The 26,106-nt window shown below is 39.6% G+C and overlaps 1 protein-coding gene across 1 annotated transcript in view; it reads left to right on the forward strand.

Moving 5' to 3' along the window:
• PCSK2 (proprotein convertase subtilisin/kexin type 2) overlaps positions 1-26,106 on the forward strand; it is a 269,668-nt gene that overhangs the window by 32,377 nt on the left and 211,185 nt on the right. Inside the window, 1 exon segment of the mRNA NM_001131407.1 lies at positions 411-515. Within this exon segment, the coding sequence (NP_001124879.1) occupies positions 411-515 (105 nt within the window).

Raw genomic sequence — 26,106 nt, forward strand, 5'->3', positions numbered from 1 at the left:
ACTACAAAACATCACAGCATAATTCTGGAGCAACCAAGTGATACCTGGAGTATGCACACTAGACCAAGGAAGGCAAGGAGAATCTGATGCGGGTGTGAATGTAAAGGCAAGTCTCCATGGAAAAGGAAAGGGAATCAAAGGATGTGCAGAAAGTTAAAAAATGGGGGAAAGAATAGAAGGTATTTGGGGAGCAGGAGGAGAGTGGACACCACATGAACAAAGGCAAGGAGAAGGGAAGGAGGACATTGATAGGCAAATAGAGGACCAGGTCTTACAGGAGAGTTGCCAGTGGTTTCCTTGCATACTTCCCTACCCCATGGAGCCCCTGCAAGCAGCCCCAGCTTTGGTGTCCCTGTCCCTGGGCCAACCCCAGAAGCTAACTATGCCTGTGTCTGCTTGACTCTCCACAGCTTCCCTTTGCTGAAGGTCTGTACCACTTTTATCACAATGGCCTTGCAAAGGCCAAGAGAAGACGCAGCCTACACCACAAGCAGCAGCTGGAGAGAGACCCCAGGGTGAGTTTTCCCCAGAAACCTGCCTCCCAATCTCTGCTGCCACAGCTGAGCCCACCAAGGGGGTATGGAGGGGCTGGCAGGGGATTTTGAAGTAAAGGCACTTAATGTACTATGATAGGGCAAATGAATGCTTTGCAGAGTCGTACCAGGGACTCTCTGCTCCTCTATCTCTGCATAATAAATAATCACAGTCCCCTTTGTATGACTGGAGGAAGAGGAAATTGAGATACCACTCTTTTACTGGCTATCTTCTCCTGAGTTATTATTGGGTGAGGACTTCGGGTTGCCTGGGAACATGTTTCAGCCTGTGATGGATGGGAAGACAACAAGCAGTTTAATAAGCCATTTTATGGAAGGTTTCTATTGGTGAATCCACATGCCCAGAGGAGGTTGCCATGCCCCACGTTGTGAACAGAAAGAATGAGAGAGCCAGTTAGTGAGCAGCTCACAGCAGGCAGTGGACTTCTCAGTATCCATGCATGACTGTGGCCATGAGACTATCTCAGCCTTTCTTTTTATCCTATATTTTCTAGCACTGATCTAATTTGCCTTCATGTCTCAGCTGCCTACTTGATGTTCATCATCCCCATTTTTTAAATCTTCAATCTTTACCTTACTCTTGGACTCCAGGTCCCATTTTCTACTCCCTGTCATGGCTCAAATTCAACTTTCCCCCAATCAAACGTATCATCTTAGCAACAAAGTGGCTTCTCTCCCAGTGTTCCCACTTCTTGCCTTTCAGAATAGGACCTTTAGTAATCATATTTTCCACCATCCCCCATACCTACACACTCATCCAATTGGGTAGATTCTGATTTCTGTTACACGAATCACTAAGAAGCAAAGTATGCAATAACTCAGACAAGTTGCTCTCTGTACACTGAAGGCAGCGTAACCTCTTTCTCAGGACTCTCAGGGACCAGCTGATGAAAAGCGTGTCAGATGTCTGAGTTAAGGATTTTCACAGGAGATTTCTTTTGAGCTGATAGAATCTGAAAACTCATTCTTGTGGGGCTTTTCATGTGAGCATTTCCCTGGGTTTAATTTGGGCTTCAATTAGGAATTCAGATAAAACAGTCTCTCAGCAGATCGCCAAATGACAGGCCACAGGCAATTTTTTCTTTAACTTCTCAAGAGTTCCCACCTTCCCTAAAGAGGACTTTCTGCTCTGGGAGGCCACTTTAACTTTACTTTTGCAGTAACAATTAAGCTGCCTGTGCTGCCAGCCAAGGCCAAGTATTCTTAAAGGATCTGTCATAGAAGCTGGCACCAAGACCTAAGGGAGAAGCTCTCTACTCTATGTGATAACAACCTTGGCCTTGGCTATACCAATTCATTGCCTGGGGATACCCTTGGGCAGCCATACGGACAAGGATCTTGCCCTGAACCCAAGGTGGGCACCAGTAGACAAAGATCACTCTGGTGCACCGTGACATTGATCTTCCCTACACTTCAACCCTATGCCATAACCTTGCCATTTATGGCCAATTGTTTTCCTTTTAGTTATGTATTTTCTTAAAAGTCCCATTGGCTACGTTTCTTCCATGATTAAAGGCGTTGCTCCAAGATTACTCAGAAACATATAAACTGGGGGCAGAATGAAAGAGATATTTAAAAGACTTGGGCTGGGAAAGAGAACTGAGGCACAGTAGAACTCAAAAGTCCCTGTTTGGTCAGAGAAACTATTTAGCATCACTGGCCTGAGCTTTTCCCATTCTAACACATATGATCTCTGAAATGCTGATTCTTGAAGTGTACAGTGACACTTTTAAAATATAAAATGGGACTAATTGGGTAATAAAAAGAAGAGATCAGGCACTGGTGATTCTAATCATTTGTCTTTCTCTTCAAAATATTATCTATTATCACCAAAAGGGTTGCCTATTTCCCCTTCATTATCTATTATAAGGACCCAGGTAGCCAATTGTCTCTATCTGGTAGTTGTAACCATCTGCCCTGCCCATGAAGACCAACAGAAAATAGCAGAAAAACTAAAGAAGACCAAGTTTCCTATATCTTTTCCCTATCTTGTCATCAAGGTTAAACGCTGGGGATGTTGTCAATAATAAACTCATTCTAGGAAAAGAAATAAAGCACAAAAATCTCATAATTTTTTTAAAAATGACAAAAAACTGCTAATGATGACTGCCTTTTTCCAAAATATTAGATTAAGGTCTGAGTCTTTCCTGCATGATGTTCTTGTGGTTGTCTAATTTTGGCATCTGGTGATAGAAAAATAGAGTGGCAACTATTCTGAAACAAAAATCATTGACTATGAACAGTGCAAGGATAGTAAACTAAAGATTCTGCCTTGTGGGTTTATAGCTGCTAAACAAAAGGGTAAATAAGTATAGTGTAGGAATACCCCAATTTGGGGGTTCTCAAACACATTCAAACAGGTTGCAAAAAGAAAAGTAAATGAGAGTATAGAAAGAAAAGGGGAAAGACCAAGTAGCCAGAAGGAGGTCCAGGCTTTTATGTCTTACATAGATGTTGCAAGTTATGCTTTATAAACACAGAGTTTAAGAGTAAGTTGTTTTATCATTCCCTGAAATGTACTGTCTCCTAGAACTACTAATGTTAACTACGGTTGCAGCTCCAGCCCCCAGTCTCCTTCTCCTTCCTCTACCTGCACCACTTCCCAGCCTCTCTCACTCACTGTCTACAGGCTTGTGGTAAGGAACACAAAGCCCAGGGAGGTTGGTCTGAGCTGCTACTCGCTTTCAGAGCTTCATCTACTGAGGTAGCTTTTTGACCAAAGAAACCTCCAAGCTCTGCTACCAACCCAAGAAACAAAAAAGAAAAAGGTAGAAACCCAAGGTACTTTTTGGCTTTTTTTGACTTCAGACCAGAAACTTCAATGATGTTTGTCTCTCGTGTAACAACTAATTTTTACGTGTAAAAGAAAACAGGAAAAAAAGACTAGAAAGAGCTAAAGTGCTACTTTCCGTATGTTCATCTTTGTTCATCAATATGCAGACAATAGCTAAGAAAACAGATTCTGATGTAGACTGTGTTAAAGAGGTTCTCTTCTCTTTCCAATTCTTCCTGCTAAAAGATTAGCTGACTGCCGAGTATCATCATTTAGATGCTAAAAAGCAAAAGTTGTGTCTTGTTTATTTCTGTAATATCTTTGCACAGTGCTGTTCTGAGTATATATTAGATGTTCAGGAAATGACTGAGCATGTCAAATGAATGAATGATTATCATTTTTTCTTCAGGGTTTTAATACATGGAATAGTACTGCCTTTCTCATCTTATATTTTCCTCCATACCCCGAAATTTGTCTCCATTAGGAAATAAAACTACTATATAGTCTTCTCCCTAGCACCTCTTTTATATACATTCTTAATTGTGGGTAACAGAAACCAATGACTGTTTCATTACTTCCAAGTTTTATCACAAAGAATCCCATGAAGAACCAGTTTTTAATTTCCAAAGCCCAATCTGCCTTTCTCCTAATCATATTCACAGTCGTGGTACAGGCACCAAAGCAGGACAACGTGTCTGGAAGGTTTTGATAATGAAAATAATTTGAAGAGGTAATAAATCAATTCAACACTGGAATGAAATAATGAAACTAAAAATACCTTCTCAACATCAGGGTCAAAAACAAATATTTTATGCCCAAAAGCTCTGTAAGATTTGTTAAACATTAGCTAGAACAACACCAACAAATCTTAAAGCCAAACCTATCTTCAGTCCCTGGTCAACATATCAAAACCTCATATATTCTACAAGTACTTGAAAAGCTTCTGAAGAGTAGATTTATTTAAGATAATATTTGCTTCCCAGCTCTGTCAAACCATACTTGCACATCTGAAATAGAATATTAAAGTGAAATATATTTTAAAAACATGAAGGACTCATAATTCTATGAGTAACACACACTAGTCTTATGGAAGCAAAATAATTAAAAAAAAAAAACCTGAACTTCATTTCTTGAGAGAGGTTATATTTGATTTGAGAATTAAAAACATTTATTTCCTTTACTAAGCAATTTTACGAGACCATACAATTATTCCTCATTTTTAAACATGTCTCAGTTTTACAAGTCAGAAACTTCTATCAGTCCAATAAAAACTTTCCTTGCTTCTCTCATCTCAAAGAATGGATGATATTTCCTTTGTGTTCTATATTTGGAAACTGTATCTTTCTAGCTTCTTTCTTATCCAAATGTATCCACATGTTTAATAACCGTAAAAGGCAGCCACACGTTCTGGTAGTGATCTGTTTTTGGTCTTTAAGGGTCTATTCTTGAATATATCTGTGGAGTTTTCAAGATACTGCCAATAACCCACAAAAGTTAGCTTCACTGGATAATATAATCACTTCAGAAATCTCATAATACCACTGGAGCAAAAGAAAAGTTTCCTATTCCTTAAAATTAACTGGACATGATTTATATGATTTTGTGTATTGTGGCCAAACTCTTCTTTCCTTTCTATCATAGTAGTTAACTATTTGATTATTTATTACAAATTAAAAGGGAAGAGCAGGGAAAATGCTGTTGCCTTTTGGAAAGTCTATTTTCTTTTCTTTCTTTCTTTTTTTTTTTTTTTTTTTCCTGAGATAAGAGTCTCACTCTGTTGCCCGGGCTGGAGTGCAGTGGCATGATCTCGGCTCACTGCAAGCTCCGCCTCCTGGGTTCAAGTGATTCTCGTGCCTCAGCCTCCTGAATAGCTGGGATTACAGGTGTGCAACACCACACCTGGCTAATTTTTGTATTTTTAGTAGAGACACGGTTTCACCATGTTGGCCAGGCTGGTCTTGAACTCCTGACATCAGGTGATCCACCCGCCTTGGCCTCCCAAAATGCTGGAAAGTCTACTTTCAAACTGAAAATGTCATGGAGAAAAATCTCTTCCCCCTCTTTTGTCTTGACCACACCTTCCTCCAGTGGATAACTAATGGAATTTGAGGTGACCTCTACTTACCATCACCATGACTGCATGAGAGCCTCACAGCCTTGGGGCTGGGTAAAAATAGAAATTAGATAGTTTTAGTGCCTTTTTAAGGGATTTATACCCAAAGAATAGGCTGTTTTTTATCCTTATACTTGTTAACTGTAAGGGGATGAGGTCTGAGGTTGTGAGGTGCTGCTCTGAGAAACATATAGAAATTTTCCAATTATCTTCCAAATGTTTTATTGAAGGAAAAAATAAAGCATATAGATTTGATTATATTTTACTTATTAAGAAACATAGTCATGGTAAGTTTATTAATATTATGAGAAACACAAAAGAGAAGATAGCATTTTGTATTTTTCTAGAACTTTTTATTCTAGAGGGCATTTGTGGCTGCTATTTCTTCATATTCTCATTTCCTTGTAGCATAAATTGGACAAAGGGTGGATTCTGAGTTCCCCAAATTCTCATGGTTTGTAAGGAGACTTAACCACTCCATGGTGCTGCTCTACACTGATTTTTATTCCATAATTTTCCCTGCTCCTCTGCACAAAGACAATTACAGAGCAGGAAGAGTCTTAAGGAAACATTGATTCAGCCCTTAACCTTGAAGCATTAAAATATAATTTTACCATTGAGGCAAAATAGACCCAGAGAGAGAGAAGGTGACTTCCCTGGGGCCACACAGCTATAACTGATAGGAAGAAAATAAAACTCATGACTCCTCTCAATATGAAGTCTGATTTAAGTAAAAACTAAGTGAGAATTGATATTGCTTATGAACTTGTCGTTCTTTAAACAATTGTTTGCACTAATTAGTCACTGAATTTTCTCAATTAAAAATAATGTGGTGAAAAGAAGTGAAGTTACATCCTGAGTTTATGTTACTTATGTGAATTCAATGAGCTCAGCTATAAATGGAAAAGTGAAAAAGAAGAGGGAAATAAAAAGGGTGGCACTTGAGCTCACTGTTCTGCTCAATTTGCTTATGCCCTGGAGTGGCCTTGAACTGAAGGCAGCTGAGTATGCAGTTGGCCTCGGTTCCCTGGTGACCCTCGCAGTGGAAGCATTTCACCTTTCTAGGGGCGAGCCTGTAGCATTTAAAGATAATACTTTTGATACAAAATGTTTCCTAAACGCAAGCTGACTTCTTCATCTGCTGTGAGAACAATGGGACACGACCAGGTTCCATTGTGAAAGGGAAATTCCACCCTTGTGATGTATTGAGACACAATCTCAGTTTCTAACCCTTAAGGAGTTTTCAAAGTTAATTTTAACCATGCATAAGTTCCACTTTGCACACTTTAGAATTCACTCCCTAAGGTGTGATTCTTCTAGGAAAAATTAAACAAAGATGGGGTCTTCATTTTGGATTTCCCAGAAACAGACTCTGAGATGCAGAGTTGTGTGCCAGAGACTTCTTGGAGAGCAAGGAAGAGAACACTGGGCAAAGGGAGAATCTGAGCAAATGGGCTTGCAACAGGGGCCTCAGTCAATTTTACAGGAAACTCAGAAACAGGGGTGGCCCTTCAGAGTTACCCCAGTGTGAGGCAAAGGAACCGGGCTTTTGTGCCCCCATAATGACCAGTTATTGGCATAGGTACTCCCTCAAAGAAAACATAGTCTTAGGTAAATCACGTCCTGCTACCAAAGGCAATTCTCAGTGAAAGAAACTCTGAGCCACATTTAGCAGCTGGAGGAAATGTGCGAGAGCCCTACAGAGGAAATCTGGGGAGTGCACCACAGTTTTCATTACACCTGCCATGCCCACTTCACTCAACTTGTCTGTAAATTCACATTTGATTCAAGAGGCATTTTCTGGGATCTTTGACCTTTCTGGAAGAGTGGACATGGCTTCCCAGATCAGGAGCTCTCCCTGCACAATCCAGCTCCCCACCCACCCCTGCTGCCCTTTTCCAGAGATTGCACTGAACTAAGAGGGGAAAACATGAATCTGTAGGCACATGAGCTGGACCATATTTTGAACCCAAATAGTGAAGCCAAGAGACCCAAGTGAAGCAGTTTCTGACCTAGCCTCCCATCTGTGGCCAAATTCATTTTCTAGATAACATGCCAAGAGGTCAGCGGGTGTAAACCATTCATGAGTGATACAAGTTGAGTTACCTGACAGCATCACGAAAAGGAGAAATGCAATGGGGGAGGTATGCATAAGAAGCAGGGCAGAGGTATCTTCACGGATGCCCCAACCTGTGGGAAAAATTCATCTGTTCTAATCCTCTGCTTTCAGAATGCTGCAGGGAGGACTTCCAGCATCTCCTCTGGGCATTGCAGATAGGCCTGGCTTCCCGCCTCAAAGAGCTGCTGCTGGTGCTATAATTAACTATTTGTGGGGAACAGGGGAGAATTATTTACTACAGCTACAGAAAGGCACAGGGAAAGCTGCTAATGAGTAAGCCTAGTTTTTTTCTACATGCTGTTTTTTTCTAGATGTTCATTTTTAAATGATGGGTACTGTTCGTGCTGTCATGCTTCCTAAAAGAAAAGTGGGAACTCTCTGGGAGGCATCATGCTAGCAAAGCCAGAGATCTCTTGGGAGTTTTAACTTTCTTTGGGAGAATTCTTACAAGCCCTGGTATAGAGAAAAGTTAACACGGAGAAAATTGGCGGCTCTGTATCATCTTTACAATTCACAAGGTGAAGAGTCTCTAATGGTGGGCTAGCAAACCTTTAGGGCTTCCTGGGAAAATCTTAGATGTTTGAAGGGCAAAATTCTCCTGATCTGCCTCAGCTGATTCCCTCCCCAACCTTCCCCAAGATGCAAAAGGAAATGCCTTCATAAATCCAAAATGCCTCTATTATATCCTCCAAAAATGATTATATGTGTATGCTTATTAAATTCACAATGTAACTCTCTTTTCTAGTTGTTGGCTAGCAAACCAGCATTCATTCAGCAAATAGTTATAAAGCCCAAACTATATACTGGGCACTCTTCTGCATACTGAAATATAACAGTGAACAAGACAAAGTCCTCCTCCCAGGGGGCTTGTATGCTAGTGGCGATGAAGGAGAGAAACAAAAACCAGATGACCAAGCAATTGTATGACTGGTGGTCAAAATGCTATGAGAATGAGTAGAGCAGAGTATGGGAAGAGGGAGAGCCATAGAGGTGTGTTTCTGTTTTATAAAAAGCATCCAGGGTTGGCTAGTCTGGGAAAGTGGCATTTAAATATAGACCTGAAGGAGATGAGGAAGGTATTCGTGTGGATATCTGGAGAACGGGCACTCCAGACAGAGGAACCACCAAGGGAAAAGGCCTGGAATCCAGGACACACCTGGTGTGTTCCAGGAACAGCAAGAATGCCAGTAAAGCTGCAAAGGAATGAGCCAAGGACAGTGGGGAAGGAGATGAGGTCAGAGAAGAAAAAGAAAGCAAGAGCATGGGTGACATAATAAGCCAGGGAAAGAGCTTTGAATTGACTCTGAATGAGATGTGGCTTCTCTGCCTATGGGCAAATAATAGACAATGGGGTAGAGGTGTAGACGAGGGACAACTGGACTAGAGAGATCCATGCAAGGCAATTGCAATATTTCAGAAGAGAAAAGTCAGTGGCATAGGCCAGTGTAGAAGTGGTGGAGGCAGTGAGAAACAAATCAGATATGGGAGTATGTTGTGAAGGTAGTCTTCAAATTTGTTGATGCATTTGCTGATGGATTAGATGAGGAATGGGAGAGGAAGCAAGAAGGCAAAGGTGACTCCTAAGTTGTTGGCCTGCATTACTATAGGATGAAATGGCACTTATGCATAGGGACAAGACGGTGAGAGGAGCAGGTTGATGGGGAGTGGTTAGGGAATTAAGAGTTTAGTTTTAAGCCCGTTAACATTTGAGATTTGTATTAAGTAACCAAGTGGAGATGATGTGAAATGAACAGATGGACTTAAGGATCTAAGAGAGAGGTCAGAGTTGGAGATATAAATTGAGAGGCATCCATCTATTGTTAGCGTTCAATGCCAGGAGACTAGTTGAGCTTACCTACGAAATGAGTGTAGATATAGAAGAGAAGATTTGTGGGACTAAGCCCTAGGGTACTCTAAGATTTAGAAGTCAAGGAGATAACTGGGGACCAGCAAAGGAGACAGAAAAGCAGCAAGTAATCTAGAAACAGGATCAGAGGTCAAGAGAAGACCAACTTTAGCCATTGTGTTCTAGCTTGTCTACATTTTACCATAGTAAATTGGCCATCCCTATAATTATTTCTCATTAGAGGTATCAATGTTTCTTCACTTTTCCCCTCTCTGATCCGTTTTTCGAACACTTTCTCAATGGATATTGAAATATATGGTTCACACATGAACTTATGAAATTAAAGGATACTGATGTGTCTGGGCTGGGTAGTGTGCTTTAAAGCAGCAGGAGGTCACATTTGACTCAGAATGGTGAGAATCTAGCTCGTAAACCTGCAATCCCAACTAGGCACTAACTCAGAGCCAAGACCTCGTTCTGCAAGCTGCCAGGTGAAGTTACCAGGAAACAGCCTCTGTTTGACGTGTCAAGGGAAGAACCTGAACTGGGCACCTCTTTTTAATTTTGAGAAACTATAAAAGCCATGAGAAAGATCATGTTTGACTGTAAAGCAAAAAGAAAAAAACTTTACCCTCCAGTTAAGGAAAATAAAATTCTAAGTTGTTGTTGACTTAATTCTGATCATATTTTCATAGATTTCAGAAAGATAGAGTTTTTAAAAGAATTTCCTGTTAAGATTCAAAAATTTTTCTAGAATATAATTTCTCACTCCTCAAACCTCTGCTTCAAAATAAATTTTATTCAATATTTAGCTTAAGGAGACTATAAAGTTCCTTAATGGTGACATAAATGAACAGTTATAATTGTATGTCTATCTAGCTACTGAATATTTCTAAGATAATGTTTTGTGAGGCAAAAGTGGTTTGAAGTTGGAGACGCCTCAAAAAAAATTTTTTTAATACTCTTTAGAACTCTCTCTGGGTATTTTAAAATTGGTTTAGCTATTTTTCCTTTTTGATGCCTATTGACACATTTGTGATCACATCTCCATCTACAAACAGGTTTCACGACCTTAAAGCCAAACCAAGGGAATTTTGAAAATGAGTGGAATTGAATTCCTGCCATTTCCAGTAATTTCAAAGCCTTATGGGTTCAGGAGAGGATAACAGTGCAGCCAGGTCTAGAAATGAGTAAACAGCAGTTAGGCAAAGAGATTCATGTCTGAATAACAACCCGATTGCTGGAGTTTATCTAATTGGTTTGCCATTATCTGTACTGAAAACATTGTGTTTTTCATCTTCTCTATGATGAGCATGTCCCATTTAGCAATAAAGAACTTATTGCCTGAGAGAAAACAGGTAAGACAAAACAATTTTCCATTCCCCCTGAAAAGGGAGAGCAGCCCATCCCAAGTAAAGAATAGTTTAATGAATGTTAATTTTTAAGGACACCTTACAGAATCAACATGAGAAAGTTTCTTCTCCCAACAGAAGCAAAGCAAAGCAATTAAAACGTATTGTGTGGAAAGAGACCCAAATAATTGTCTATTCGGGAGAAAAGGAACATGATAGAGTCCAATTTGAGGTCATTCTTGAGTTCCAGTACTTACACTGACACCAATTAACTGTGCTCTCCTTGAACAAACGGTTGTTTCCCCCAGTCTTCAGTTCTCTTGTCTACACAATGAGGAGTGTGGACTAGTTAGTCGTTAAAATGCCATCTGAGGTCCTAAATGTGAGATTCCAGGGACAAACCTGAAGCCTCTCCAACTGGTTAATATCAAAGCCAAGACTAAAAACCCAGCAATTCTAACCAGTTTGTGATCCTTCCTTTACATGTCTTTCTTTTCATCTGAGAAATAGGGCTTTTTCTTTAAACCAATGCTCTGAAGTGTTTGCAAGAACTAGCATTTATATGTTGGTATCCTCAACTTATGGAAGACAATTTCAAACCCTGTACTGTTTAAACCAATTCAATAGTACCCTAAAATTCCATTTCTTGTCTCGGGGGAAAATTAGATTATGAGATAGAGGTTATTCATCCACTTCAAAGATAATAGCTCCTCTATCATGTTTTATAAATTGGGATTTGGTTTAAGATTTCCCTGGTATCATGGGTGTGAAGGAGTGGGGGTCCTTAAAATAAAAAATAATGTTTGAAAACCTTTGATCACTAAACACATTCGATTCTTTAGCCTAGTCAATCAGTGTGTCCAACAGGGATAACAAGCTGGATGCCTAGACAGGACATGCAAATAAATTACAAATTGAGGTGGGTCAGTTGTAAGCAAAACAGCTACTCAAGCAAGCGAATAAACAGCAAAATGATCTTCTCCTCTGTGTGAGGAACACAACAGAGAGTGGTGGGGACTGTGGTGAACCTAAGTGTACACACCCTCTTAAGAGGAGGAAGCGGATTCTTATTCTCAGCTAATTGTTACCTCCAAAATGGATGCCCTGGTTGCCACATCTACAATTTTGAAGAAAAGTAGCAACTACCAATCTTTGTAAAGATTCTTTTATCTTTTAAAAAATATTAGTGATTAAATTAAAATGTCTTAACACACTGTCCAACCTAAAGAAAATACATCAGCAGAACAAATTTTTCCATGCACTACCATTTTGCAGTACCTACTCTACAACACCCCAGGACAGGATGACCCCTGATAGAACACCTCTATGACTAGTCCTTGACTTCGCTATTTGCTAAGGTAGTCCACATAAAAGTTCTTCCTTAAGGGAATTCCAAAGCTACTTCCTTGTAGCGTTGTTCATAATCCACGTTCTCCTTTCTGAGGCCGAATTAATCTGTCTTCCATGTGAGAACCCTTCAAACATTTGAAAATAGTTATCATGCCCCCTGGACCTTCCTAGAGTAAGCATTCTTAGTTCTTTCAGAACTTTCAGATGTTTTCACTGAATTTGGCACTTCTTTCCCATGCCTTCCTGATTACACCTCTCTGAACATTACTGGAGAACAATACATTATAACATCCAGGTCTTCTCTGATTATTTCAGAGTAGTATTGCATGCTCACTTCCCATATCTCCCACACTTTAAAAGCTATTCTTCCATTAGCGCATCTTAAAATCATTTTAGCATTTTTTGGAAGTCATAGATTTCACATTGATTAATAGTGAATCTACAGTTAGCTAAAATTTCTAGGTTCTTCTAAAATACACTCATAATCCATCCTTGAAGGATCGAGGTATTGGTTCTAAAACAAGGAACCTTTAAAAAGGATTTATTTCTTGAATTTTCATCTTATTAGAGTTCATTCTGACCTGTCAAGATTGTATTAGATTCGGATTCAGTCTCCTTTCCACTTTCTTGTCATCTATGATTTTGATCAGCATCAATATCTTCAACAGTTCTTAAGAAAAAAGTTAAATAGTACAAAGAAAAACGACAAAGTTCAGAACCCTCTGTCCAGGGTGATATGAATCTATTAATATAGACTCTAAGGAGTATTTCACACTGACCCCATATTAAAAGGAAATTCTAAAGCACCCAAAGTTCCAAAAAATCATTCAGGTTAAATGAAAAAACAATGTCTCACCAGGGAGGCTATTTGAAGACTGTTTATATGGCTTAACTCTATCACTCTGAATCTGGTTGATTTGTGTGTGTGTACGGCTGTCTGAGAAATCAGTTTATTTGCCATGGAACAATCTAATTTGGTCATTCACATGACCAAAAGTACCAGACCAACATGTTTTCAATCCAGTCCCTTGAGGCAATTTGAATTCTGTTGATAACTTGTCCACACACCCGCTACTGATTGATGTTTCATCATGAAAATTTTAATCAGAGAACCATAATCAATGGGTAATTGTTAATTTCAAGGGTGCCAGGTGGCACTCAAGTGTAGACAAAATCAAATTTTTATAAAACTTAATAAAGTGATTTCCTTTAAATGAGTAAGTCAAGATATCTCAGACATAGTCTAATTCAGCTAAGGATCATATTCTCCACAGCTGAAATATTAACTATCATAGAACTTCTATCTGTGCTTCCAAAATAATTATTCTCACACTTATTCATGTGACATGGGCAAGTCATTTAACCTTCACTAATTGTCTTCATTTTATCATCTCTACCATTAAATAACAATGAAAGTCCAAATGTCTGGAAATAAATTTCCTTAATTTTTAATCCGTATCATGGAATTACAATGAAAGTGCAAATGTCTGCCAATACATGCCTGAGACTTCAAAGCTGGAAGTATGACTCCATCTAAAGTACATGTTAATTTCACAAATACATTATAACTTTGCCAAAGCAGAAAAGGTGATAGTGTCATCTACTCCTTTTGCATCTTCTTAGTTCTCTACTTGTTTTCCTTGCCTGCCCCTACTCCATAAAAAATATGGGTGTGAATTAAAACAGTGTTCCTTAAACTGTGTTATGCTAGAGTCCTTGGGTTTTCTACCAGAACGTTGTGAATAATAAAGATATTAGTTAGGATAAACTAGATTATGCTGCAGTAACAAATTAACTTTTAACTCCCAATGGTTTAATATACAAATGTTTCCTTTTCACTGTGCTACAAGTCACAAGTCCAGCATGAGCTGGATAGATTTGATTAATATAATGCTGTCGAAAGTTTCACCATCTTGAAATGCCACTATCTTAGCACATGACTTCCAGGACACTGGAAGAGAAAGAGGAAGTGAAAGCATAATAAGCTCTACCCACTTGTAAATGCCTTAGCTTGAAAATGTTACATATCACTCTGCTCACCACCCATTAGCCAGAACTAGGCAAAATGAATGTCTTAATGAAAAGAAGCTAAGAAGTGTGGTTCTCCCATGTGCTCAGGAAGGAGAGACAAACTGGATTTGGGGAGCAGTAGAAGTCCCTTGCATAGTGTATTTTTTATTCAAAACAATAATAAATGTGAATAAAAGCCCATATTCTATTATTCTGGGTGATCCTTGGGATTGAGACTTTCCCATAAGTTCAGCACTCATGTTTATAATTGTATTGGCAGCAATACTACCATCCAGTCTCTGGCTATTGAGAAAGGGTGGGATACACCCTGGGATGCTTCTGTTGTCCTAAAATGATTGGAACATCTCTCTTCATGTGTGACCTTCTGCAATAGGGCCTGGCTCCTCCTCTATCAATAGGTAGAGTCTATTTCTTCACCCATGTGAAGGCTCTGTAACATTTTGTCTGGTAGAACGTGGTGGGAGTGATACTGGGCCAATTCTGGGCATAGCCAGCCCCTGCCTGACCTGGTAGCTTCCACTCCTTCCTCTTGGAAGCTAAAGAATTGTGACTACCCTGAGAACTCCATGCTGTGAGTAGGCCAAGCCAGGTGGAGAGATTGATATACCGTGGGGAGAGAGAGAAGCCAAGGAGCACCAAGGTACCAGACCTATGAGTGAAGAAGCCATCTCAGAAGTGGATCTTTTAGCCCCAGTCCCAACTGCTGTTACCTGGAGACAAACTACCCAGTCATGTCTTTCCTGAATTCTTGACCCAAAAAATCTTGAGCCAAATAAACTGGTTGTTTTAAGCCATTAATGTGTGGTGTAATTTATTATGCAGCAATAGATAACAAGAAGACAAATGAATTTTCCCACCAGTGCAGAGGGGATGAGTGGTGGAGAACTGAGTCATGGCATAAAGCACATTAAAATGAACCCCGAGACACTACACCCCAGCAGTCTACAGTGTAGTCACATTGTGTTTTAATCAGTATTGTTTCTTTGGCTATTATTGTTTTTGTGGTGTTTATATTTAACTTGTAAACTTGTCTTAGTTTTATAGTTTTATAGGAACCATAATCATTAGGAGTTGTTACTCTATTTTATTTTGTGCATTATATACATATATATGTATGTATATAATGTTGGGAGGCTAATGAAAAATGGTTTTCCTTATAAAAGAGTCCATTTCTTGTCTAAACTTATTCGAGTTTAAGAAATGAATGCATTTGAAAAAGATCTAAAAGAAGCAGGCTTTTCCAAAGTATAAACTTTGGCATGAAATAAAAGCAATGCATCCCTTTTGGTGCAGTGATATCAGCAGGTAACAGCGTACATAGTGAGAGGAGAATCAAAGGAAGAATCGGGAGTTGCGAGTTCTAATCACAGCTCAGCCATTTATTGTCTACGTGGGCTCCAGGTAACCACTTAGCTTTTATGGTCCTCAACGTCCCCATCTGTGAAATGATTAATGACATTATCTGTGCTTATTTCATGGGGTTACTCTGGCAATCAAATATGATAGAAAGAAAGGTTCTCTGAAAACTGTGGACTTTTACTATTGTTCATAGAGATTCAGGCCAGAGTCTTAAGTTTTGTGCTGACAAATCTAAAAGTAGCCTGACTAAAAATGTGTAGCAACTGAGTTTAAAAGAAGCTCAAATAAAATTATCTTTAAAAATTCAATCCAGTGTAAGATTAAATAGGAAATACATTGGATTTACATTTTCTTTGAAGTATAAGGAAACATGCAGTCTGCTGGGATCCATCACACTGCTTGGTCTGGAAAAAGAAGAGGGTGAATTCAGAACTCTTGTCCCTCTCTAAATTCCTGTAACCTCCTAGTCTCTCTGGAGTGTAAACTTGTGGCCAAGATTTTGAGCTTTGGATAAATTCTAGTTTTAATCTCAGGTCCATCCCTCGCTCACTTGTCAGTTACATAAGTTTACATTGTTATTTAACATCTCACAACCACATCTATACAATGTGGGTAATAACATTACTTATCTCAAAGGTTGATGTGAGCATTAAATGAAATGATGCTAGGGTAAACATTCAAAAGATGACAGCCATGACCAATAATATTTTGTTCTCTAGCATTTGATTACATGGTGACTGATACTGATCTCTGAAACTTGCCTATGTAGTAGCATTTTTGTTCACTGCTGTCCTTTAGTAATTCTACATATCATAAAAAAAATAGTTATGCATGGTGGTTTTATTTTCATTTTACCAAAATGATAGTTTACAGTTTTAAAAACCAAATGCAAGCCTTACAATTAAAAACAGAAGCATTTTGCTCCAGCTTTCCCAAATCCCTCAGAGGCATTATCCACCAATTCTTTAAGTGTTTCTTGTGCTAATTAACTCCACATTTTAAAATAATATGTGTATGCTGAAATGTGTGGATTTGCTTCATTTCAGATGTTGTCTATTGGCTTTCTTCTATGGAAGATGAGTATTTAACTTTTAAATGCAACACACACACACACACACACACACCATGTTTATATTTTTTCTGGCTTTTGAATATAGATGTATCACAAGATGGGGCTAGGTTAATATTCAGTGTTCATATTATTGTGAGTCCTTAAGTACTATTTACAGCTGAGCCACTTATACCAATATCATCCCTTCCTCCCTCAAACAGCTTTTTGTTTCCCTGTAGTTAATAATGGCCCTGTGATGCCCTCTCTCACCACTCCTATTCAACATAGTGTTGGGAGTTCTGGCCAGGGCAATCAGGCAGGAGAAGGAAATAAAGGGTATTCAATTAGGAAAAGAGGAAGTCAAATTGTCCCTGTTTGCAGATGACACGATTATATACCTAGAAAACCCCATCGTCTCAGCCCAAAATCTCCTTAAGCTGATAAGCAACTTCAGCAAAGTCTCAGGATACAAAATCAATGTGCAAAAATCACAAGCATTCTTATACACCAATAACAGACAAACAGAGAGCCAAATGTGAACGCCCATTCACAATTGCTTCAAACAGAATAAAATACCTAGGAATCCAATTTACAAGGGATGTGAAGGACCTCTTCAAGGAGAACTACAAACCACTGCTCAATGAAATAAAAGAGGATACAAACAAATGGAAGAACATTCCATGCTCATGGGTAGGAAGAATCAATATTGTGAAAATGGCCATACTGCCCAAGGTAATTTATAGATTCAATGCCATCCCCATCAACCTACCAATGACTTTCTTCACAGAACTGGAAAAAACTACTTTAAAGTTCATATGGAACCAAAAAAGAGCCTGCATTGCCAAGTCAATCCTAAGTCAAAGGAACAAAGCTGGAGGCATCACACTACCTGACTTCAAACTATACTACAAGGCTACAGTAACCAAAACAGCATGGTACTGGTACCAAAACAGAGATATAGACCAATGGAACAGAAGAGAGCCTTCAGAAATAATGCCACATTTCTACAACTATCTGATCTTTGACAAACCTGAGAAAAACAAGCAATGGGGAAAGGATTCCCTATTTAAGAAATGGTGCTGGGGAAACTGGCTAGCCATATGTAGAAAGCTGAAACTGGATCCCTTCCTTACACCGTATACAAAAATTAATTCAAGATGGATTAAAGACTTAAATGTTAGACCTAAAACCATAAAAACCCTAGAAGAAAACCTAGGCAATACCATTCAGGACATAGGCATGGGCAAGGACTTCACGACTAAAACACCAAAAGCAATGGCAACGAAAGCCAAAATTGACAAATGGGATCTAATTAAACTAAAGAGCTTCTGCACAGCAAAAGAAACTACCATCAGAGTGAACAGGCAACCTACAGAATGGGGGAAAATTTTTGCAATCTACTCATCTGACAAAGGGCTAATATCCAGAATCTACAATGAACTCCAAAAAATTTACAAGAAAAAAACAAACAACTCCATCAAAAAGTGGGCAAAGGACATGAACAGACACTTCTCAAAAGAAGACATTTATGCAGCCAAAAAACACATGAAAAAATGCTCAGCATCGCTGGCCATCAGAGAAATGCAAATCAAAACCACAATGAGATACCATCTCACACCAGTTAGAATGGCAATCATTAAAAAGTCAGGAAACAACAGGTGCTGGAGAGGATGTGGAGAAATAGGAACACTTTTACACTGTTGCGGGAACTGTAAACTAGTTCAACCATTGTGGAAGTCAGTGTGGCAATTCCTCAGGGATCTAGGACTAGAAATACCATTTGACCCAGCCATCCCATTTCTGGGTATATACCCAAAGGATTATAAATCATGCTGCTATAAAGACACATGCACACATGCACACATGTTTATTGCGGCACTATTCACAATAGCAAAGACTTGGTACCAACCCAAATGTCCAACAATGATAGACTGGATTAAGAAAATGTGGCACATATACACCGTGGAATACTATGCAGCCAGAAAAAATGATGAGTTCATGTCCTTTGTGGGGACATGGATGAAGCTGGAAACCATCATTCTCAGCAAACTACTGCAAGGACTAAAAATCAAACACCACATGTTCTCATTCATAGGTGGGAATTGAAAAATGAGAACACATGGACACAGGAAGGGGAACATCACACACCAGGGACTGTTGTGGGGTTGGGGGAGGGGGGAGGGATAGCATTAGGAGATATACCTAATGCTAAATGATGAGTTAATGGGTGCAGCACACCAACATGGCACATGTATACATATGTAACAAACCTGCACGTTGTGCACATGTACCCTAAAACTTAAAGTATAATAATAATATAAATAAATAAATAAATAAACAAATAATGGCCCTGTAATCCCAACGCTTTGGGAGGCCGAGGTGTGTGGATTGCTTGAGCCCAGGAGTTCAAGACCAGCCTGGGCAACAGAGCAAGACCTCTGTTGCCTTTTTTTTTTTTAATTTGCTCACTTTCCTATCTCCTTATGTCTAATTTTTCCCCCTACATTGTCTAATAGTTTCCTAAATTTTTTCAGTGTGGTCAAACGCATCCCCTAAATGATCCATTGCTTTATTTGGTTGTCATCCATCCTACAGATACCATCCTTTGGCTTCATGATTTAGTGGTTGCTTTCTGGACCAGCTCACACCTCTTACCCTAGCACTTCCTTCACTATTATCCCAGGAATTCCCTGTTGGCTGGATAGTGTTGGATTCCTTTTTCCTGGAACCCCTTCATTTCCCTATCTCAGATTATTTCCTCATTCTGATGCAGAATGTCCTTCATGAGAGGTGACTTTTTAGGACTTTTAATCTGCGTTCAAATCAATTAATAGTTTGACAGGTTATCAATTATTAGGTTGGGAATAAACATCTCTCAGAAATTTGCAAGTGTTTCTCTGTTATCTTTGCCTACAATAGTGCCATTGGGAGGTCGAGATCATTCTAATTCCCATTTCCTGGTATTCCTCTTTCTCTCTAGAATTTGCTCTTAGTTCTCTGCATTTTGTAGTGAAACTCGTTTCTCTTATTTGATTTTTTTGTTTGTTTTAAGTTCATTTTTTTCCATGAAAGCTATGTTTCTATTGACACGACATTTGAATATTCATTGCAAAGCTCTAAAATGTGTGTGGCCCGGCGGTGGCTCACGCCTGTAATCCCAGCACTTTGGGAGGCCGAGGCGGGTGGATCACCTGAGGTCCAGAGTTCAAGACCAGCCTGACCAACATGGAGAAACTCTGTCTCTATTAAAAATACAAAATTAGCTGGGCATAGTGGTGCATGCCTGTAATCCCAGCTACTCCGGAGACTGAGGCAGGAGAATGGCTTGAACCCGGGAGGCAGTGGTTGCTGTGAGCCGAGATCGCGCCACTGCACTCCAGCCTGGGCAACAAGAGCAAAACTCTGTCTCAAAAAAAAAAAAAAAAGTGTGTGGCCCATCCACATGCAAATATCCTTGCTTTTCTGATAAAATTGCTGATTGTATTCTTGAAGTGTTGATTCAATAAGTGTTTTCAAAACAATACTTTTTTATTTTTTTATTTTATTTTTAATTACAAAAGTAATGCATATATGCATTTTTATGCTAAACATCCAAACAAATGTAGAAAACAAAGAAAAAAACACACTTGTTCCAAATCAAGCTCATATCCTCCGCAGAAGAAAACACTATTATCAATTTAATGTGTAGCTTTCAGACATTTTATTATATGTCAACGTGGTTATACATGCACATATGGAAACAGAGAGTTTAATTTTTGTGGTAAGAGTTTTTTAACCAAAATTGAATCGTATTGTATATACTATTTTGCAAATTCTTTTTTTCCATTTAGTAGTATATCTTAGAGAATTTGACTTATAAGTACACACATATTGAATTTTTCTTATTAATGACTGCATAAGATTCCAAAATGTAGATATACTATGGTGGAAATTTGTTTCAAACTTTTCACTACATAAACAACATTGCATGCTTCTTTGTTCACAAATATAATTGTTTCTTTAGGATAGCTGTCAGAAGTGAAATTGATGGGTCAAATTTGTGTTTTGGTCTTGGAATTATGCCTTATCCCAGAATGATGCCATGTGGAAGTTAGACACAGGGCCTTGTGTTTTAGAAAGTGTGGCAGAGCCTTCTCAACTTCAGAGTCACCCAGAGGAAGTTATAAAAGTCAGAAGGGACCTATGGCTACGTATAGTGGGGGATGTCTAATAAGAAGGTAGTTTTGTTCCAGAATTCTTTAGGTAGGGAAATGCTCTAACATCTATTAGCTCTACCTACGACAAATAGAAGATTCTCCATTAATTCCCCAAGTCAGGAAGTGATAATGAGGTACACCTAGTGCCTGGGTGTTTAAGATCAAAATGATACCTGAGTAATTAATTGGCACTTTCCATGTGCCTTTTGGCTTTCTAGCTGGCCAAATAAGCATATCTGCCAGTGTGTGGCAAATGATAAACTCCCACACCAACCATTTGGAGGCCCGTATCTGCTGCAAAAATCAGTTGTTCCGATTTGCTTTTCAGCAACCTCAGTGGATTATTCCTTTCTATCCACTGCATTTTCACTTGTCTGGAAGGTCTTTCAAGCAATATGACTATAATTTGCAACCAAATCTGATCTCCTGCCATCTTTGCCTTCTCCTTCTTTTTCCTGGAGACTTCTTTCTTCTCCCTTTAAAAGCAAATATTTTCACTTGAAAGTATAGTAACCCAGGTGAGGTTCACCTTCAAGACTCTCCATCTGAGGTCAAACTGGGCTTGTGACACTTCTCAGTTGATTTACCATCCACGTTGACTACCCATCTATTAGGCAGATTTTGGAGACAACCTCTTTGTCCTCCTAACTGCAATGGAATTAGGCTTCTTCCTTATCAACAATGACCCCATACCTAACTTCAGCATTCCCGGAACTCCCTTTTTATCTGAACACTTCTCCTGGCCCTGATGAAGAATGCAGTCCAGAAGGAAAGCCAGTGCTACCTTTGAGGTCAGGTGCTCCTGTCCCTTGGGAGCAAACCTCGGTAAAGACTAGATCCCAAATGTGGGTGCTATATACAACTAGTTCCACCCCTTACTATGTTACCAGTGTTCCCATGTTGATGCTGAGAATGTCTCAAGGACCTTTCACTCAGCTATTGTATCAGTTCAGGCTGCTTGGTCTGGGCATGCCAATGACCATATATAAATGTTTTGTTTCTCTTTATTCTAATTAATCTGCCCACTTAACTTGGCTGGTATGGCTTCTCATCCCTGGCCCACCTTTTATCATACTCTCACCTTTATGTTTGCTGCCCCCTGTTGGTTGCTGTGAATCCCAGTGAATGCTGTATGTTAGCCAAGCAATTGCAGGCCATGGCCAGCCTATGCAGCAAGCCAGGTGTTCTAATACCTTTTCTTGCAGGAATGGGAATGTTTCTGAACCCTCTGGACAGTGCCCTGCCACTCTCACCTGATTCTCATGCTCACTGCTCCCACCTGTGGATAAAGATTCTCTCTGGGAATTGCAGGGAAGCTGCCATTCCTAGTATGATGTCCCAGTAAGCCACTTGACTATTGCCCTTAGGTACCTCCCCTTCCCCATATTATTCTTAATCTTTGACCTTCGCAGTGCCATTCACATAATCCATAACAGTTCTCTCCTACCCTGGAATATTCTCTATTAGTCTGACTCCACCTTTCAGGAATTTCTCATGGTATATGCTCCACTGGGGGCACCCATTTTGCTTTCTAATGCAGTTAAGGATGTCTATATAGGCATGCATATATTTACATATATATATGGATTTATGTTTATATAGCTGTGTATCTGCACAAGTGGCAGACAGGCAATCCCTACCTCTCTCTCCATACACACACACATAAACACATACACACATATGTATGTATATGTATGTTCTGTATATCATATTATAGGATGATACATACATATGTAATATCAAAGGATTCAAAGAAGGGAGAAGACATGGGAAGTGGCTCTTAGTCTGCCATTTGCACTGAGTCCTATGTAGCTTTAAGAAGAAATATCAATTTATTTCATTGGCTGTGCTTGTTTTTGACCCAAATGTTCACTTTAGCCCATGGCCTGATCTTTTCAAAGACAAGCTTACTCAAGCAAAGAAAGAGGAAAGCTCCCCATTGTCACGTCGAATACAGATAAGTTCATGCCAACATAATACCTCCTCCTCATCTTATTTCTGTAGCTCAGGATAAAAAGATAATCTCCAAAGGAGGAGGCCTAAAAAACACCCACATTAATTAAAGGAAAGAGTTTTTTTTTTTTCTAAGAAGTGCCTAATAACTAACGGACAAGCAAAGGAGACTCATTAGTGGAAGTATTTCCTTTGAAAGGGCACACACACTGTGAAAAAAAAAGAAAGGGTTATGCCAGGCTTTTCTCTTTTTAAATAAAGTGACACCTTTTATCTTTTTTCTGTTAATAACACAGGCTGGGGAGAATGAGTCTGAGGGAGGCTTGTAGATAAGCTGGCATGATTTGAAGATTATTCAGATCTTGAGTTTCTTATTTCTCTATGTTCTGGGGTAAGACTTTTCTTCTTTTTCATGGCCTTGTCTAAAGAATGGTTAGGATTGGGGATCTTAGGGAGTTAGGCTTAAGAGTGATGGCTTAGATTCCATTATCCCAGTTAACTGATGAACCATTTGCCATGAACACCTTTGGTAGGTCATGCTCCATTTAGCAATTGGGCAGGGAACCTGATCACCTCAAACACTACATTCAAACAGAAAGGCAAAAGATGCTATAATAGCTAGATGGAGAGATAGGTGGATACACAGGTAAACAAACACGATAGAAAGATGATAGACAGAGATATAAATAAATATGCAGATAAATGAATAAGTAGGTAGAGTACAGAATAATTAGCTAAATTATGTAGAAAGACCTAAAAGGAAAAAAGATATTCACAAGCAGGGGCACTCAGGGTGAGTTTGAATCTTTAAGGAGATTTCAAAGAGGCACGGAGTGATGTCTAGGATTTGCACGATAAACTGGGATCTTACTTGGAGCACATTTTACCGACACCCCATAATGAAGGTTACACACAGAAACAGCCTCAGACTCTCCAGAAGGAACTGTCAAATTTGATGAGCACACATAGAGCCAGACCAAGTGGATGGGACGCTGAGGCTGGGCTTCCATACCTTAAGTACCTAATCATGTGAGTGATTAAAATATTTCTTAGGCCAGGCCTAATTTCTAATCATCTCTCACTCAAGCCAGCTTATGGCCACTGTATGAGTTCAAGAGTGAGCATCTTTTTGAAAGGCAGTTAAGACTTCAGTTTCCTGCACTGAAGAACTAAGTCACTGGCAACTTGTCATGCTAGAGAAAGAGGCAGGGGACAATTCCATCTCAGGTGTCATCACTTCACGTTGCTTACCCTACCTAAATCCAACTAGCAGGCTTGCTCAGCCCCATATCAGCTAGAGTAGAAATTACTTATCCACTTCTCTTCTACACAAACCTCTCTTTATGAGTACAGATAAGGAAAACAAGCCTGCCAAATGACAGTTTATCATTGCAGGAGCCATGGCCAGAATCCATGTTTCCCATATCTAATGAGTGTGACTTCAGTCATGTTCTTCATTTACATTTATATTGTTGACAGGAATCCATGTAGCCCTGAGTCTCCTGGGCATTCTGTTATATCAACTCCACCCCCACCATTGCTATCTCACCTGGTTTGGGAGTTAACAAAGCTCTGTCATCTTCTGAGTACTGTGTGAGATGGCCCAGAAAGATATCATTGTTCTCACTTGGGAACATCGTTCCCACTAAATGGAGAGGTGGAGGTTTATGGAGCTAACAGTCAAAGAGTAACAGTCACATCCAGGTCTTCAGCAGTACCAGGCTTGGCCCCGTAAACATGAACTCTGACTGCTCCTTCACTACAAGGCTCATCTAATCTGGAACTGCGCCTTGTGCTTTGCTAATGATGAGATACAGCACACTATTGGCAATGCCTTTCATCCACTCCATCCACCATCACCACTGGCTCTACTTTGCAGGTGTTATCTGCTCCATTTTCCCTGTTGTTTCCTTGTGAGGGAGAACAGACATGCACAAGCTATTGTCAAAGGACAAATTACAACAAATTTAGTTTAAAGATCTCGCTGGGCTTTATAGCAATTTTAGAATTGGTCAACACTTAATTCCATAAAATAGAATAAGTGCTCCAATGAGCCTAGCAGAAGAGGTTGGCTTTCTAGACAGAGAATGTAATTGTACTAGGTTTGTTGCCCGATGTGCGTGGCAAGTCAATATGCCGAGACACTGGATTGCGACAGAGAAGAGATTTAACCATAGGGCCACCAAATGAGGAAAAGGGAGGGAAAATCAAATCTGTCTCCCCAAGGAGTTTGGGGATAGAGTTTTTAAGGGTTATGGAGTGGGCTGAAGCATGGAGATTGTCGATGGGGTGAAGAGTGCAGAGTGAAGTCATGGGACAGGGAGATAAAGAAACTGTATTCTCACGCTGATTTCATTACTCTGTGGGGGGTTTCAAACTGGTTGGCGTCAGCTGTTTTGCTGGAATTCAGGATCTGGAAAACACCTTAAGCAATTCTTAAACAAAAGTCTTGTGATTCTAATGTCAGAGATCTTATCTATAGGAACAAGGGGATGCCAGTGGTCAGTATCAGTGCTCTGTGACTATCAGGTTCAAGGAAGTGGGTAAAAGTGAAGGCTGATTATTTACTCTTATTTATAACTGTATTTCTGTCCAGAATTCTTCTTAACCCTGTGAGGATGGCTTCAAGAAGGGTTGAAGAAAGCAGAAACAAAGAACAAAGGATGTATTCATTATTTTTCAAAGTTAGTTTTTCTTGTAGGGTGGGGACAGGGAAATAGAACAATGGAAAAATAACTGATTAGTTAACATCAGGTCACGTCGGGCTACTTATTTTGTGTAAGGAATACAGCAAAGGGAATTTTATTACCATGTCGATTGACAATTAAAACTGACCTGCTTGGAAAATGGCTGTTATTTCTGTCTCCTGATTTCTCAGAAGGCTGGATAACGTCATAGTTTAGGTTTGGTGATGTAGAACTTTAGCATGGGTGACTCCATTTTGATTTTTAGTCTGGTCTGTTGAAGTCTAGTGCAAGAGTTTAGTCCAAAACAACAACCTCCTATAATTTTTAACACTGTAAATCTCTCAATAGCCCTGAATTCTTCAGTAGACTGTATTTTGAGCTCCTGCTGCAGACAACTGCAGACAGATTGGCCACACAAGAGCAGTAACCTTCAGACCAAAGCTCAGAGGAAGTGCCAAAACATGTACAAACCCTGGATGGGTTCTGTCCCTGGCAATCATGATCCATCATTACTGTTAAGGAATTAGGAGTGGAATAGTGGAATTTTCCTTGCTCCAGATTTCAAGGCCACAATCAACTTCTTCCAGGCCCCAGCACATCACAAACCCACCTATGAGTCAGTACTAATGGCAGTACTTGTGGCCTCAAAGGACACTTGAAGAAAAATTCTTACTTACCAGACCCCACCAGAACTGCTGAGATGATCCCATGCAACCCTAACT

This window comes from Pongo abelii, chromosome 21 (genome assembly GCF_028885655.2).
Source record: "Pongo abelii isolate AG06213 chromosome 21, NHGRI_mPonAbe1-v2.0_pri, whole genome shotgun sequence".
NCBI classification, from domain to species: domain Eukaryota; kingdom Metazoa; phylum Chordata; class Mammalia; order Primates; family Hominidae; genus Pongo; species Pongo abelii.